Source organism: Mus musculus, chromosome 12 (assembly GCF_000001635.26).
Source record: "Mus musculus strain C57BL/6J chromosome 12, GRCm38.p6 C57BL/6J".
Lineage (NCBI taxonomy): Eukaryota > Metazoa > Chordata > Mammalia > Rodentia > Muridae > Mus > Mus musculus.
In genome coordinates this window covers 30,357,927-30,373,651 of record NC_000078.6, presented here as the reverse complement: position 1 = coordinate 30,373,651, position 15,725 = coordinate 30,357,927, and the positions used below count along the sequence as shown (strand labels likewise).

The following is a 15,725-nucleotide window of genomic DNA, read 5'->3' as shown; positions in this document are numbered from 1 at the left end:
CATGACCCAGGTGCCCGGTTAGCCTTCCAACCCTAAGGGATGCGCGCATCTGAGCTTGTTTCAGCTTTCTACTTTGCTGACCGAGGTGGGGGAAGTGATGGTCTCAGCAAGGAGGTGGCAACCAGCTCACAAACCAGTTCACCCCTCACTGACAGGAGGTGGAAGGGCAGAGCTGATGGGCGGGGTTACCGGGCATGAGGCGTGGCTTGATGGTAATGGGCGGGGCTTGGTGGGCGGTGAGCAGAGTAGTAGGGGCCGGGCTGCTGGGAGGTGGGCGGGGTTCCGTGCCTGCCCTGCTTGCTAGCGCAGTGGCTGCTGGCTCTGTCCGCCCCAGCCCGTCCACAGAGGGGCGCGGGCGCCGTGCTGGCGCTGGACTTAGGAGCTCCGGAGCCCGAAGCGCACGCCTAGCCGCGTGGGCGGCGATGAGCGCCGAGGGATCGCAGTCCCTGGCCGCCCCCCGCGGGCGTCCTAGTCACCTACTGGTGCCCGCGCGGGTGAGTGGGGTCCCCTGGAGGCCCTCTTCCTCAACCTCTGAGTCCCTTCAGTCTCCCTGCCTACCCTCCTCTCCCAGCGCCTCCTCCTTTCTTGAGTCCTTGTATCCCCCTTTCCGGGTGGCTCTTGTGGGCGGGGGTTGGCTCTGGGCCCTGGGCATAGTGGATAACACTAGCCCCTGGGCACCGCAATCTTGTCTTCCTTGCCTCACAGTTACAGCGTGCAGGTTTTTATTTTCTTATCTTTAACATCTGGGTCATGGGGCACAGGTGCTTTCCTTTACAGCGTGGTAACTAAGGCTTCCAGACCATGGGGTTTGGGCTCTGTCCAGTATTTCTTCCAAGGAGTGGTCTCTCTGGTCGTAGGCAGGGCTCTGGCAGCCACTCAGGCACTATGCAGGGCTTCTTGTTGTCCCCTTGATGAGGTGTGGTGCCAACTGCCTCTGTCTATCGCTTGGGCCACCAGCTCAGTATCGCCCAGAAACCAAGAGAATGCTGATGGGCCAACTTTGCAACATGTTTTTAAAAGTCTATTCTAGGTCCTACCCACCCACCCCCCTATTTTTAAAAGAAACGAAACTATTGATTGACAAAACCCTGAAATGTTGATTTAAACAAAAACGGAAAGTTCTTGGAAACCTTCAAGTTGCCACCCACACAGCTCAGCCAAGTGTTCTGGAGAGGGTGCAAGCCAGCAGCTGTTTATCATGGCCTTAGGAAGCTGTGTGCGTGTGTCCTGGGGTGCAGTCACGCCTCCTTTTTAACTTTGCTCAAGAGCCCAAGCCTTCAGCACTACAGGAGAATAAGGTCCTTTTAGGGTAACAAAGGTTTCTAAGACTGTAGGCTGGAGTGGCTGCTAACTGTCCAGTCACAAGGCTTCAGAAATAGCTAGTGCACAGTGGTATGTTTAATGTGTCAAGACCAGTGTATCTGCTTTGCAAACTGAACCATCCTACAGAGTCCCTCAACATCGTCCACATTTTGGGTGGAATGTGGTGGGATTTGGGTTTTTTGTTTGTTTTAATTATTTTTTAATACTTTGTAATGTGAGTAGTTACCCAAGTACAGCAGATGGGACTCATACCTTAGGAAATCCACTTAGATTACCTGGAAATAGAAGAAAGCAAGTGCCACTGGCTCTCTGGTGTATATCTCTCAGGACTTGAATAGAATGTCCTCCCACAGTGCATTTTGGGAATGTTCTTGCAACAAGTCTTGTTAGTAACGGTTACCATTAGAGGAAGACTTGAAGTGATTTGTTTTACTTTGAACCTCTCCGTGAGTTTTGGCAGACTTCAGTTTTAAGTGCATGCATGACACAGAAGTCTTCAAATAAGCTTGTTGAGCTCCACGTCAATCACTAAGTCGCAAGACAGTCCCAAGACCCGTTCAGCATCTTATGTGTCACGGGAACCTTGATGATGTGAGATGGCCCATCAGAACTGGACTTGAAGGGAACTGTTTGCAGTAATGTAGTGCTAAACTCCATTGTGTTGAGGTTCGGGGTTGTATTTAAAGTAAATCTGCCAAGATTGACACTTGCACATTCTCAGAATCCGAGGATTGTGTTACCTGCAGTTCATGCTGCAGTACTTGAACCTCTGATGAATGGTGTCTAACAAATCCCAGGAGCATAGACACCTTTGAAGAATTCTGCAGTTTCTTAACAATTACTGTGCATAACATTACTGAGCTTTGCAATGCCTAGCTATGCCATCGTTTCAGTTCACAGAATTTAGAGCATTTACTTAGAAAAATAATTATACTGGATCTAATGTAGTCTGACTTTTTTTCTCTCTGGCGTCAAAAGTATAATTATTCACTATAATGGCTGCTTGTTTGAATACTAGCAATTGGGCCAGATTTGGTGTCTCACACACATTTTCTGAGTTAGGCCATTTCCTAAAGTTCTGTTCTGAGAACCAACCATTCCATAGACTGAGAGTCTGCAGTTCTTAGCAGGACTTGTGTTTACTGTGTAATTTTTTTTTTATTTTTAAGTGGTCACCCTTCAATGCACAGCAGTGTGAACTGGTAAGCTGTAAATTCATAGGATGATCTACCCTGCCCATGGGAAGGTGCAGAGATTTCTAGTCGTTTTGAAGGCACGCTTCGTAAGGGAATCTCTTAGCCATTTTTTTTTTCCAGAGCCGCTGTTACTGCAGAGATAAGTTAAGCAGACACTGTAGGATCCCAATACTCCCCCTTGTTTCCTGCTCCTGTTACGTGCGTCCTTATTTCTTTCAGACACTTTTGATCTCACCAATAGAATTTCTTTTGGTGCCTGTGACATCATAGGCCAATCCCATGTATTTTAAAACAAGGAGTTACTTGATTTTTACCAGGAGACAACATGCCTCATGGTGAACATGTAAACAGGATCTAATTTAGAAACCTGAATTTACTTGTTAAAAATATCAGAAATTAAATTTGTCCCTTTTTTCTGAAATATATGTAACAACTTCTCATATCTACTTATCTGTATAGTTTTTGGTTGTAATCTAGACATATATTCCAGGATGGCTCGTACAACACACTTTTGAGAAGCCAGAGAAGGTGGCATTGAGGCACAGGATGAGGGGGGCACTGTTGAATCCAGACCCCTTGTTATTAAATGATTTCCTTCCTTCCTTCTCCCTTGTGCTGTGCTGTGCTAGTACCCAGGGCTTGCACTGTACTTACAGTATAAAGAGAAACTCACTGGTTAGCATTGGAGAAAATTAGCAACCCTCGCTGGGGAAGCCCACTTACCCCCTTCTCACCTGTAAACTCTCCAGAGCAATTCTTATTGGTCACTTGCATTCTGACACCAGTCACCCTTAGCAATCAACTGTCATTTAGAAATGACAATGTACATATGACATATTTCAGTGTAGTACGTTATGATGCTACGATATATGCATACATTATGTACACATCTAGGTAGTATGGTTCTCAGAAACTGGCTATTCAGTTAGACTGAGCGATTTCGTTGTATAAGATGAAAAAAAAAGAAGGTTTCTAAAGGCCTTCTAAGGAAAAGACATTAACAATTTCATGGAAAAGGCACTTGGGTTTTGTACTGGTGAGTGTTTCCCTTGTGGTCCAATAACCGCTGCTGCCCTGAGCTCACATAGGTTTGGAAAAGTTGCATTGCTTTCTGCCAACAGGAGGTGGCGCTGAATCCTCGGCCTTCCTGGAGTCCCATTCAGCCTGTGGAAGCCGGCTTATCCCTTCTATTTCTGCACTAAGCTCCCCTTGCGGACTTGATCCCCACTCAAGGCCATTCCTGGCTTCCTCTGGGAGCACTGGCTGTTCTTCTCTACCCCCAAGGACACACAGGGCATCTTCGAAATCCTACCCTGCCCAGAGACAACTAAAACTCTATACCATCCTGCACGCTTCAACACATGCTATTAAAATGTGCTGTGAGGGCTGTGTGATTCTTTTTCAGTTTGAATTTCCTTGTTAAACATTTCTTTTCAGATGTGGTATTATTATTCATCCGTTACATTTTTATTAGGCAAATAATTAAGATTTAAGGAAAACGACTATGCCTTTTTAGCTTATTTAAGGCTGTAATTGCAAAGTTATAAAAATGTCAGGTTATATTTTTAACACATAAGGTATGCTAATTTCAGAGATGACTTACTCCAAAATTGCTAAATTTTCATTCTGCTTACCCCGTTTTATCGCCATTTTCCCTACCTGCCTAACACCTTATCTGCCTTAATATTTACAGTAATGTTTTTGTATTGTGAAAGAACGATGCTACTCTAAACTGTCAGCATTTTGACTTACCCAGCTTGGATAGGCACCAGAATCCATTTGACATTTGGACGGATTCCACTTGGTTACAGCTCTGACTTGTATTACGATAAATACAATCACATGAGATATTAAAACCACTGTGTGTGTGTCACTGTGGTCATTGACTTTCATTTTTTGGATTTATTTCTCTCATCACTGTTCCTTGGACCCCAGCTCCAGGAAGAAAAGTACGCCTCACTCCAGACAGTAGTAAATTCATTTAAGCCCAGACTGGTGAAGAATAAACGTATCTATTTTTATTTTAATTGAAGTAACTAGGTGGAAAATCACACAACACTGTTGAATCTCATTCCTAGAACTGATTCAAACAGTTAGAGGTCTAAGTGGCAGTACTGTGTTATAGGTAAAATACAACCATAGGATTCCACCCAGTTTCTTAATAAACAGTCCATATTTGTGAAGGGTGGTATGATTGTCAGTGATCCTAAAAAGTTATCTAATTTATTTTCCATGAGAAACAAGTACTTTGCATCTAGGGCATGCCCACACTGCTAGGTGACTCAGCTTTTAGGACTGGAACAGAGTAATCCCCCTCCCCTTGCCCTTTCCAAGATGAGGTAAAAGAGAGGAAGTGGGCCACCCCCCAACTTGTGTCTCCGATTGACTGACTGATTTTTCCTGTGGTAAGCGGTGTCGTGCTGCACTCCACTTGCTGAGCTTGTCATGTGCCTCACTGAGGACAGGGCTGCCCCCATCGCCTCAGTCCCAGACCTCTGTGCCTTTGTCTGCAGGCAGATGCTCAGCTTTAGGGTGTGTTGGTCACTGCTCCTCTCCTCTTCCTGACCCAATATGATGACTGCCTCAATTGGGTTTTCACACTTGGGTACATAGTGTAGCCACTGGAAGTTATTTTGCATAACCTCTTGTTTGTTACTGGTCCCGGGGCTTCCCAAACTATGCCACTATTTCATTCTGGCCCCCACAAACTGTCTATAGCCATTCTAGTTGGACTGGCTCTGTTTAAGGGTTCACAGAATATGTCTTCAAGGCTTGGCGTCTACTAAACCCTGAATTGCATTTCCTCTCTGATGTCCACATGTCTGAGCATCGTAGAGTCGACCACAGACCTTACTGACTATTTAGACTGTGCCCTCTGAACTTTTGGCCTTGATTTTCCAGTTTCCTGGACAGCTGTGCTAGCCTGGCATTGCCCTAGCTCCCCTATCCCTGGCTCATTCTAGTTGCTGGTGCAGCCAGGACCTCCCACCAGCATCCACTGCTATCTGTATGCTCTGCTCGGAGGCTTCCCTGTGACATCTTCAGGAGCAGTGTGCCTGTGCCTGGCCTTTAGGAAGCGACAACCCCAGCTCTGATAACAATAGTATCTCTAAAGGAGTGGCAATTATGCCCTTTTTCTTAGGAGGAGGAGGCAAGTCTGAGGTGTTACTTATATTCCCCGGTAGTTGATTCTGCAGTGTTTATTCATAGCAGTTACTACTATGAAGGAGAGGAGAAAGCCCCAATTCTTGTTCTTGAGCTGATCACTTATTTTATACTTGTTATTAGCTTATTGATGTTTCACTGAAATTATGCCATTTTATTTTTTACAGTAGCTAAATTTTAATTTTACACATCAGTATAACCACTAATGGTTAAATGTAATTTATTCTGTTCCCAGGGCTAAAGATTGTCTTAGTGATTTCTTCAGGTAATTATACTTCTCCAAGTGGCTCTATCAGTTTGACTTTTTGCACTGTAATTACCTAGAGTGTTCATTATGTCCCTAGTGTTGTGAAATTACTTCTCCTACCTTAAACCTGGGATGCTCCGACTCCGCGGGGGCCAGAAACAACCTGTTTATAACCACATGCTGGTGTTGACATTGTCGGATTTAGTGACATTCTCTTATTTATTTCTAGATATTGGGAGAAAGGCCACCTTATTAACAGTTGAAAGCATACCCTGTGTTTGATACTACTGTGCCCATTTCCACCAAGAATTATCTTTTGGCTGGTGCTAAACATCTCAAAAGGACATTCTGCCTGCTTGCAACATTATTTGTTTCATAATAGAACTTCAACTCCAGCTTTTTTTTTTAAAGCTATTGTGTTTGCAACAAGATAGATAGTATCCTTTCCTGGTGTAATCAGAAACACTAGCTATAGTATCTCCTGTTTACTATAGGAATACAGTATTTCCTGTATACTGTAGTATAGAATTGTACTTCCTATGCCCTGGGAGAGGGATTGAGAGTGTGCATAGTGGGTAGATGCATCAGTCTCTGGAAAGTGAGAATTTGTGATGCTGAAGAATATACTATTCAGAAAACACTGTCTGGTTGTGAATGTGACCAAATGCATACATGGTTAACTTACAGGACTTGACTGAGCTACCTGTGGTCCATCCATGTACTGTAAACTAAAGACAGAGTGCAGATACAGGCTTGGCTCTGGCCCTGTCTGATTATACAGCTTTATTTATCTATGTTGTTGCTTTAGGACACTGGAGTTCCCCTGTAGTGCAAGACAACTTTAAACATCTGATTCTCTCGGGATTGGGTTACCTCACTCAGGATGATATCCTCCAGATACATCCATTTGCCTAAGAATTTCATAAATTCGTTGTTTTTAATAGCTGAGTAGTACTCCATTGTGTAATTGTACCACGTTTTCTGTATCCATTCCTCTGTTGAGGAACATCTGAGTTCGTTCCAGCTTCTGGCTATTATAAATAGGGCTGCTATGAACATAGTGGAACATGTGTCCTTATTACCAGTTGGAATATCTGGGTATATGCCCAGGAGAGGTATTGCTGGATCCTTCGGTAGTACTATGTCCAATTTTCTGAGGAACCGTCAGACTGATTTCCAGAGTGGTTGTACAAGCTTGCAATCCCACCAGCAATGGAGTGTTCCTCTTTCTCCACATCCTCGCCAGCATCTGCTCTCACCTGAATATTTGATCCTAGCCATTCTGACTGGTGTGAGGTGGAATCTCATCATTGGAAATAGAGGCCCCTTGGTCTTGCAAACTTTATATGCCCCAGTACAGGGGAACGCCAGGGCCAAGAAGTGGGAGTGAGTGGGTAGGGGAGCAGGATTGGGGGAGGGTATGGGGAGACTTTCAGGATAGCATTTGAAATGTAAAGGAAGAAAATATCTAATAAAAATTTAAAAAACAAAAACAAAACAAAACAGAAAACCCATCTGATTCTCTTGCTTGTGCCTCCCAAGTGTTAGGGTTACAGGTGTGTGCCATTGTGTTTGGCTGGCTTCCTGGCAGACTGAAGACCTAAGTGAGCAGATTCCTTTCCCATGCTTGTGACCAGAATAACCAGAAATATATGCAGAGGCTATTGAGAGAGGAAACACAGAAGCTGTGTACATTTTATGGCTAATGATGAAGCACATCCTTAAGCAAGGTTAGTAATGATTACACTGATCAAGGATGCCTAGGGGAGTGGCTCCATCTCTTTGGTGGCCTCTTCTGCTTCTGTAGGGGAGTCTGTGAGACAGTCAATACTTTGAGAACCAGAGGTGAAGGAACAGCTGGTGTGGGGGTTGAGAGAAAGAGGATACAGAGCTGAGAGTATGCAGAGAGACTTGCCTGCTCAGCCTCAGAGGGAGGGATAGATTTGAGGAGCTTGTGTGCAACCTGCTCTGCCCGGGTACACATACATCATAAATGTGCTAGTTACACATGTGTGCTATACCTATGCATCCCACACTTGCATGCTTCATATAACTGTACATGCCAAAATGTGTATACAAACAGTGCATGTTATATACACAGGCACAACATGTACAGATATACACACATTACACATATGCATATATCAGTTACATTTCTTTGTATGTGTGCATGTACATAGCATATGCATCTGTATATCTGCATGAGTGTATATACATGCATGTGGATCAACATTCATATAAGTTATATACATACAAAGCACACAGAACACTTGTACACCACACACATGCTTGCAACTCATAACACACACAGGTGGGTAACAGATATGTAGCACTCATGTTTAGTCAACACAAATGCCATTCACTATACAAAGCACACATGTACACAGTACACCCGTTTCTGTGGAACTAAGGCTACTAGAGCAAAGATTTCTATTTCCCTTGCACGTTCGTAGTGGAAGAGATTCAGGGTTCTACTGCCTGCTCAGAAAGACAGGGAACTCACAGAAGGTGGCACAGCTAAGTTTAGGGACCTTACTGATCTGAAGGGAGATCATTGCTCTCCTGACCTGATGCTGTCACAGCTTTGATTCTCACTTTTTCGACAAGTTCCTAAGAGTATGTCTTATGCAGTTTGGTAGTTCTGTCCCTACTGGATCATCTCAGTAAGGGTGGCTGGCCATCGTCACTCATGTGGAGTTGTGTGAAGTCTTGGCCGTTACTATACCATTCCTTTGTGAGAAGCAAGTCCAGAGTCTGGTGACTTCATGCAGTTCTGCCAACCTAGAACCATCATTGTTCCTGCAAAAGGCAGCTGGGTTCTGACAAACTGAGCTAGGTTTTCCACTGAGGCTTCTTTGACAAAATATTTAATATATTTGGTAAGTCTTTAGCTCTGCCTTTCCATATGTCTTCCATAGAGAGTAGAAATATGGTCTCTTAAACTTAAAGCCACATCTTAATGATGTGTGTATATATGTATATAATGATTGTATATATATATATATATATATACATTTATACATATACATACATACATATATATATACATATATATATATATATATACATACACACACACACAAAGTATGTATGTGAATACTGTGTATACTAACTATAAAGCCAAATTATGTAACACGCATCACCTCTGATTTTTACCGTTCTGTGTATATTAGGTAATGGGGTCTAGATGAAGGAAGTATGTCACTAGTGGGTGTTTGATGATGACACCCACTCCTGGAATCAGTTCTGCTCTGTCTGTCCCTGGTTTATCTTACGATTAGTAACAACTGCCACATGTTCCCTACTGTTGAGGCTGGAGTGTTGCCCATTGTGCCTTCACTGTCATGATGAGCTGAACCCTCTGAAACTCGGAGCCAAAGCAAAGCTCCCAGCCCAGGTGGTTTCTGACGGTGGACTGTTAGAGCGACACAGAAGAAATGAACCCACATTTGAAGTCTCCTGTTTCACTCTGGGTCACTACCTCAAACTGGAGACAGCTGGAAGATTAGGGAAGATGGACATTGGTGCCCTGGACACACTGTGTGAGATCATATGAGGAGATATAAAAAATGTTATAATGTAAAAAATGGTATTGACAAAATAAGTTTATATCAGATTCTCTGTTTTGTTTGTTGGCAGGATTTTGTGAAAATGCAGCCATATGAATGTTAAAAAAATTGACTGAGACTTCTGGAATTGTGGCTATCAATTTTGAGAAAGATTTTTCCTCTTGAGTTAACTCAAAAACAAAAGCAAAATCCTTGTTTCAAACATGATTTCACAATATGGAAAAGTCAAACTGATAAATAATACTTTACAATTCAGTTTATAATAACAAAAGACTTGCTTTAATAAATTTGTAAACTAGAGTATGATCTTGGATACTTTAGCTCATGTATTAACCGTCTGTCTCTGAAGTGTATGTTGCTGTTTGTTTTGCTTTGCTCATTTATTTTGGTTTTGTTGCGACTGAGTCTCCAGCCTCACCATGTGGCTCAGCAAAACCTTGAACTTGAATTCTTCCTGCCTTGGACTCCCCAAAGCCATGCTTCCTGTGGTGCGATGCCAGGCCTGGCTCCTTTTGCAGTTTTCTTGTATTTTGTATTTTGGTTATAACTCCAGAGAGCAATATTTTCATGTAAAAACGGCATCTTGAAAGTTCTATAAAGATATGACATTTCTTTGAAGCTGAATTGGCTGAGGCCTTATAAACTTCCTGTAATTGCTTTAGAAGAAAAAAATATCTAAAGTCAACACTGTCTAAATTGGTATTTAGGATTTGAAATGCAGTAGAAATGGGTTTATAACTCAAGAAAATGTTATAATGTAAAAAATGGTATTGACAAAATAAGTTTATTTAAAATCCACAAAGATATGAGGAAGTAGTGTGAACTTCCAAAACTGATTTTATTTAACTCTCTTAAAACTAGAACAGTATACAATTTTTTAAATCTTAAAAGTATTTTGCTAATTAAAAATATTTTCCAGATTTTTTGTAGTTTAAAAACTTAAAACCTACTTTATTACAAATTTTTAAAATGTGATACATTTTTCTAACTATAAACAAGCTACACCACAGATCTTCAGCTTAACTAAAACACTGTAGCTTTTAACCAATATGAGTATCTCTGTGAGTTCAAGGCCAGCATAATCTACAGAAGGAGGTCCAGGACAGGGAGACCTACATACAGAGAAACACTGTCAAAAATTAAAAAATATATATATATGGGTGTGTGTGTATGTATACATATATATACAAATATATATGTATATGTACACATATATATACACATATATGTATATATGTGTCAGTAGTATGACATTATATATAACATATATGCCATATATTCATATATATATGAATATAAATATATACTGATATATATATATATATACTGCTATTAATGTAGTTGTGATATCAAATGTGAATTTAGGATTTAAAAATAACAAAGTGGTTTAAAATAGGAGAATTTAGATTTTAATTCAGAAGCTGCTAATAGCCAATGATAATGAAATGATCAATCACACACATAGGATGCCCTCCTCTTCTGTATACAAAATGAACTGTACTGGATGAGCATCTGATACTATATTAAGGATGTTAATTATTCTGATTTAACGATGAAAATTAATTTCCAAGGCTGGCCTGGTGTCAGTAGCTTGTAATTCCAGCATTTTAGGAAGCTAAGACAGAAGGGTTGCAAAGTTCAAGGGCAGGTTGGGCAACATTCCTTGTCTCAAGGTAAAAAATAAACAGAGGGCTAAGGATAATAGGTCAGTAACATGACGACAGTGTGCCTAACTGGGGGGGAGGGGGAATTCCAGGGTTCTCCTATAAATAAATAAATACATAAATAAATAAGTAAATAAGTAAGTAAGTAAGTAAGTAAATAAATAAATAATTCATTCCAGGGTTCTCCTATAAATAAATAAGTAAATAAATAAATAAATAATTCCAGGGTTCTCCTATAAATAAATAAATAAGTAAGTAAGTAAATAAATAAATAGGTATGTAGGTAGATAGACAGATGAATGAATGAATGGGTTGGGTGATGTTACAACCCAGATATATTCTTTGGTATGAACACACACTACATTCTATGTTAAAATTAGTCTCAGTGGTAGATGGGGAGCTGGTGACTAAGCTGTGTGTGTGTGGGGGGGGGTGGGTGGAGGGTGAGATGGAAAAACTGTCTGATTAGGGTGAAGTTCAGCTCTCCATCAAGTGGCTATCTCTGAGCAAAGCTGCTTCTCTGTGCCCTATGTAATTATTCTCGCCCAGGGCAGGCTGGGCATGGCACAGTCTCCGAAGATTCTAAGGCCTTGGGTATTTCAATTGTTCCTTCCAGGTCTTCTGCCAGTTTCTCTTGTGGCCTCAGAGAATCTTGCTTTCTTATCAGGTAGAGGTGAATACTTGTAGGTTGGCATTTTGTTGTTTATTAAGAAGGCAAGGTGTAGGGAATTCCCTCGGAAGGCCCCATGCCCTACAATTCCTTGATCACCACTTTTCTTGGATTGAGAAGAAGCAAGGAGATGGCAGGTAGGGGTCCATGCAGAAGCAATGTGAAGATGGCCAGGCCAACTGACCTAGCTGGAGGCTGCTCTGAGAACTGCTACTCTGGGTAGAGTCCAGGACACCAGCCTGGTGCTGCAAGCTGTGTATTTCTGCCACCCTCTGTGGTCTGAGTGTCTTTAAGCTTCTGAGGTCTGTGTGGGTAGTCCATGCCGGTGCCTCAATATAGAATGCGTGTGAAATGAAGAGGAGCCTGGGGGGAGAAATAGCTCCTGGGCCTCCCTGTACATGGTTTGGCTGGGACACAAGAGCGGTTCCTAAAATCCAGACATGCGCATGTGCTTTCATAAGTCAGGATCATTTTAAAGTATGTCTTACTTGTTTCCAGTTTAGATCGTTTGGATTTATTTCTCCCAAACAACTGTAATTAATGGAGTAGTAATTATTCACTTTCTGTATCGCAAGTGGAATAACCGGTTCCCATTTGATAAACTGACCTCCTGGTGGCTTAACTGACCTCCACCTATGTTAACATAGCCACCTTAGGGTTAACTGACCTACGCCCTTGTTAGCGGAGCCACCATAGGGTTAACTGACCTGCCCTCACATTACCTGAGCCACTCTAGGGTTAATTGTCCCATATGAGAGTTAAATTTCAGAGTGGATTTTCGAGGGAATGTTCACAACAACCCGTATCGAGTATTGACACAGGGCATTCAACTTTCCTGTTGAGTAGGGAAGACTCGGGTTTGTCTAAAAATAACTTTTAGAAAAATGGTTCCTCTAGTCCCTCTAACATTTTCATAACGTATTGGTGAACTTTGAGAACACCTCCGGAGTTGGTGTTTGTGGGTGTTCACCCATGCCTTGCATGATGGATCTCATACTGTATTCAACCTCACTGATATCATGGCTACAAACCCCTTTTTGCTTTGTTACTGGTGTCGTGAGGAAAATACATAACAAAAATAAATAAATAAAATAAAACCACTCATATTACTAGGAAAAAAAAAACTTTGAGCAATTCAGGTCAGGATGGGAACTACTACTGCCTTTGGCTCATTTCTCACTCATACATTTGCTGTCCACGTGTCCATGAATCTCTAAGCAGAGGGCTGATGGAAACTCACTGTGTCCTATGGACTCCTGTCTCTGTTCTCTCCCAATGTCTTTGGCTACTTAGAATCCCTAGTGTGAACCAGGGTGCATGTTTTCATTTTGGAGTTTTCTCAAGGCAGCAGCAGCAGCCTTAGGGTGCCCCCAAGTTGCACACGGAAGTGGAATGGTGCCTGGGTGGTGGTGGAACAGATTGGCCATCTTCAAGGACCTGTTTTCCCTGCTGAGAAGGGTCTCTTCCAGGTCCCTCAATATCCAACAACTCAACAATGCTTGCTGTTATGCATGTTCTACTCAGAGCTAGTGGAAGCTGTGATCGTTTTAAACAGGTCATGGTAACCTACGAGTTTTCAGTGTCTTGCTTTCTAGAGATATGCTGTTTCTGGACTCTCTGGAGTCACTATGGCATGCAAAGGGGAAATCCTCTTTGCTTTAGAACTCTTGGATGGACTGAAATGGAGTTCTATGTTCTCAACGACTTCAGACATCTGCCTTTGATTTGTCTTTGTATTTCTCCATTCTCATTTCTTTCCCTCGTGATTCTGGCTTAAGTGGTTGTCCCTTTCCTCTGAATCAAGTGCAAGGGTGACAGCCCGACCTGGTTCTGGCTCAAGGTCTCTGCTTCCTGAATCCTTGTAAGCTAGAAACATCAGTGTCCTGCTCCCCTATGCCACAGCTATGAGCCACTTTCCCCACGATGTCTTCCTTTGCCCTGATGGATTGAACTTCCTCAAGCCAAGAACCCAACCGAATCCTTCCCTCTTTACATCATTTCTGTAAGGGCAAGGAGAATAGCTGATGGAAATGGCAGACTCTGGCTCATCACCACGACTCTGGAAGATGATCTGTTTTGATTTCGTAATCAATGGAGGATTAGCAAATAGAATTCTGAGTTACAGCTTCCCAAGGACCCTCCATGCCAGCACATCTTTCCCTTGATCTAAGTTGTAGGCGTAGTCGCTTGGTTTCCTCACCGCTGTTGTGTTGTCTTGAACTCAGTCTGCCTTGTCTTACATAGGAGCACATTCCCAGGGAAGCAGTGTCAATCAGTGATGGTTGTTTCAGAGCTGAGCTGCTGTCCGGTGTTGGATAGCAGAGGCTGAGTTGGACATCCAGCTAAGTGTGGCAGAGTTGACTTTCCCCATCCCAGAGAAGCCCTGGCTCTGAGGGGCAGGGCAGTGGGGACACACTGCTGCCTTGTAGCTATGACGTGTCCATGCTCCACTTAACCATCATCTGTTTAATCACACCACCTTCAACTGTGCATCAGTGGGGTTTGGGTTCTGACTTCCTGGAAATGGCATCAGCCTCAGCAAGAGACATAATCAGTGGAGATGAGTGTCTTTACCTATAAAGCAGAGGCTATGCCTCCCTGTGGATGGAAAGGATGTGTTCTTTAATTACTTATAATGCTATGTAATCAAGCCAAGTAAGGAAAATAGGACAATTGTACAAACGAGGGAGATTGGAGGAGCCTTATCTTGACTTCAGATCTGACTGGGAAGAGATATATAAATTAGAAAACTAAAAGTTTATAAAAGGAGAGAGAGAAAAGATAGTATTAACTCCAAATAGAGAATAAACACATCTTCCAGCAAGCAGGAGTCTGGTTCCCACCTGGTCACCGGCCTAACCCTCAGTAGCTGGAGGTTTAGGAGGACAGATACAGGTGAATATTGGTCATTTTAGCTTTGAAGAAAATTCTCATTCTTCTTTTTTCATCAGGAAACTGGGGTCATGCCTGGTTCATGTCACCTTTTTGGTGATCTCACAGGTTTAGAAGTTGCAACTTTTACCACTCTGTGTTTTGAGATTTTAAAACACCCACAGATAGACCTCATGATTGGAGACGTGTTCAGCATTACATGAATCTAAAATTCCCTCCAAAACAAAAGCACGATTGAAGATGAAAAACTGCTAAACACAAATTTAAATAGAATAACCTAGGAAATTCCAAATTGTATTAAAATGAAAATAGATGCTTATCTTAAAGTAAATTAGGAAGGGAACATGCTCCAAAGAGGCAATTTTTTTATATACATGATACATAATTTTTTAAAATTTGAAAATGTTGAAAAAACATTCTGTCAAAGTACCAAGAAGATGAGTAGGTGACTGCCACATTACCTGATGTGCATGAGGACTTGTGTGGAAGTCATTTGACCCAGACATGCCTCACTCTGATATTCGACAGTTATGCTCACAACCAAATTAATAAAATTAATAATTAATAATGAACATATCTAGATCAACTTCTGATATATATACATTCAAAACACAACTACATTAGACTTATAGTATTGGAAGTTATATATTCATTTTACTAAGTTGAGCTTGGTATCTCTTTCCAGTGGTTTTTTTGTCTTTTTTTTTTTTCTTTAACTGCCTTCAACAGTGGGTGCTTTGGATCAGATGCCAGGAAATTATCTGTGGAAACAATGAATGCTAAACTACGTTGCATATTCTTTTGAAACCGACTTCAGAACTTTTTAAGTTATAGTGGTGACTCTGTACTGGATACCGTAAGTCAGCTGGCAGAGGTTATGTGAAAAACACTCACAGCCAGGGAAACTCACTGTGTGTTCTTAGCTGTCTCACTTCAGAGTCTCCTCTTCCCTAGGGAAGTACCAGTTTCCTTGAATTGTGGTTGGTCCTCCCGAGCTCT

The 15,725-nt window shown here is 42.0% G+C and overlaps 1 protein-coding gene across 9 annotated transcripts in view; it reads left to right on the top strand.

Annotated features, from left to right (window-relative positions):
* Window positions 1–259: 259 nt before the first annotated feature.
* Sntg2 (syntrophin, gamma 2) overlaps window positions 260–15,725 on the top strand; it is a 198,911-nt gene continuing 183,445 nt past the window's right edge. For 4 of the 9 annotated variants that reach the window (XR_872414.1, XR_003950053.1, XM_017315072.1 and 1 more), the window contains exon 1: window positions 260–494. Coding sequence is in view for 2 of the 9 variants with exons in the window: in XM_006515108.1 (XP_006515171.1) it covers window positions 423–494 (72 nt within the window). In the remaining 7 variants the exon portion in view is untranslated. The remainder of the gene's footprint in view (window positions 495–15,725) is intronic. The other 5 variants (NR_136915.1, NM_001324520.1, NM_001324519.1 and 2 more) reach the window with 2 other exon arrangements.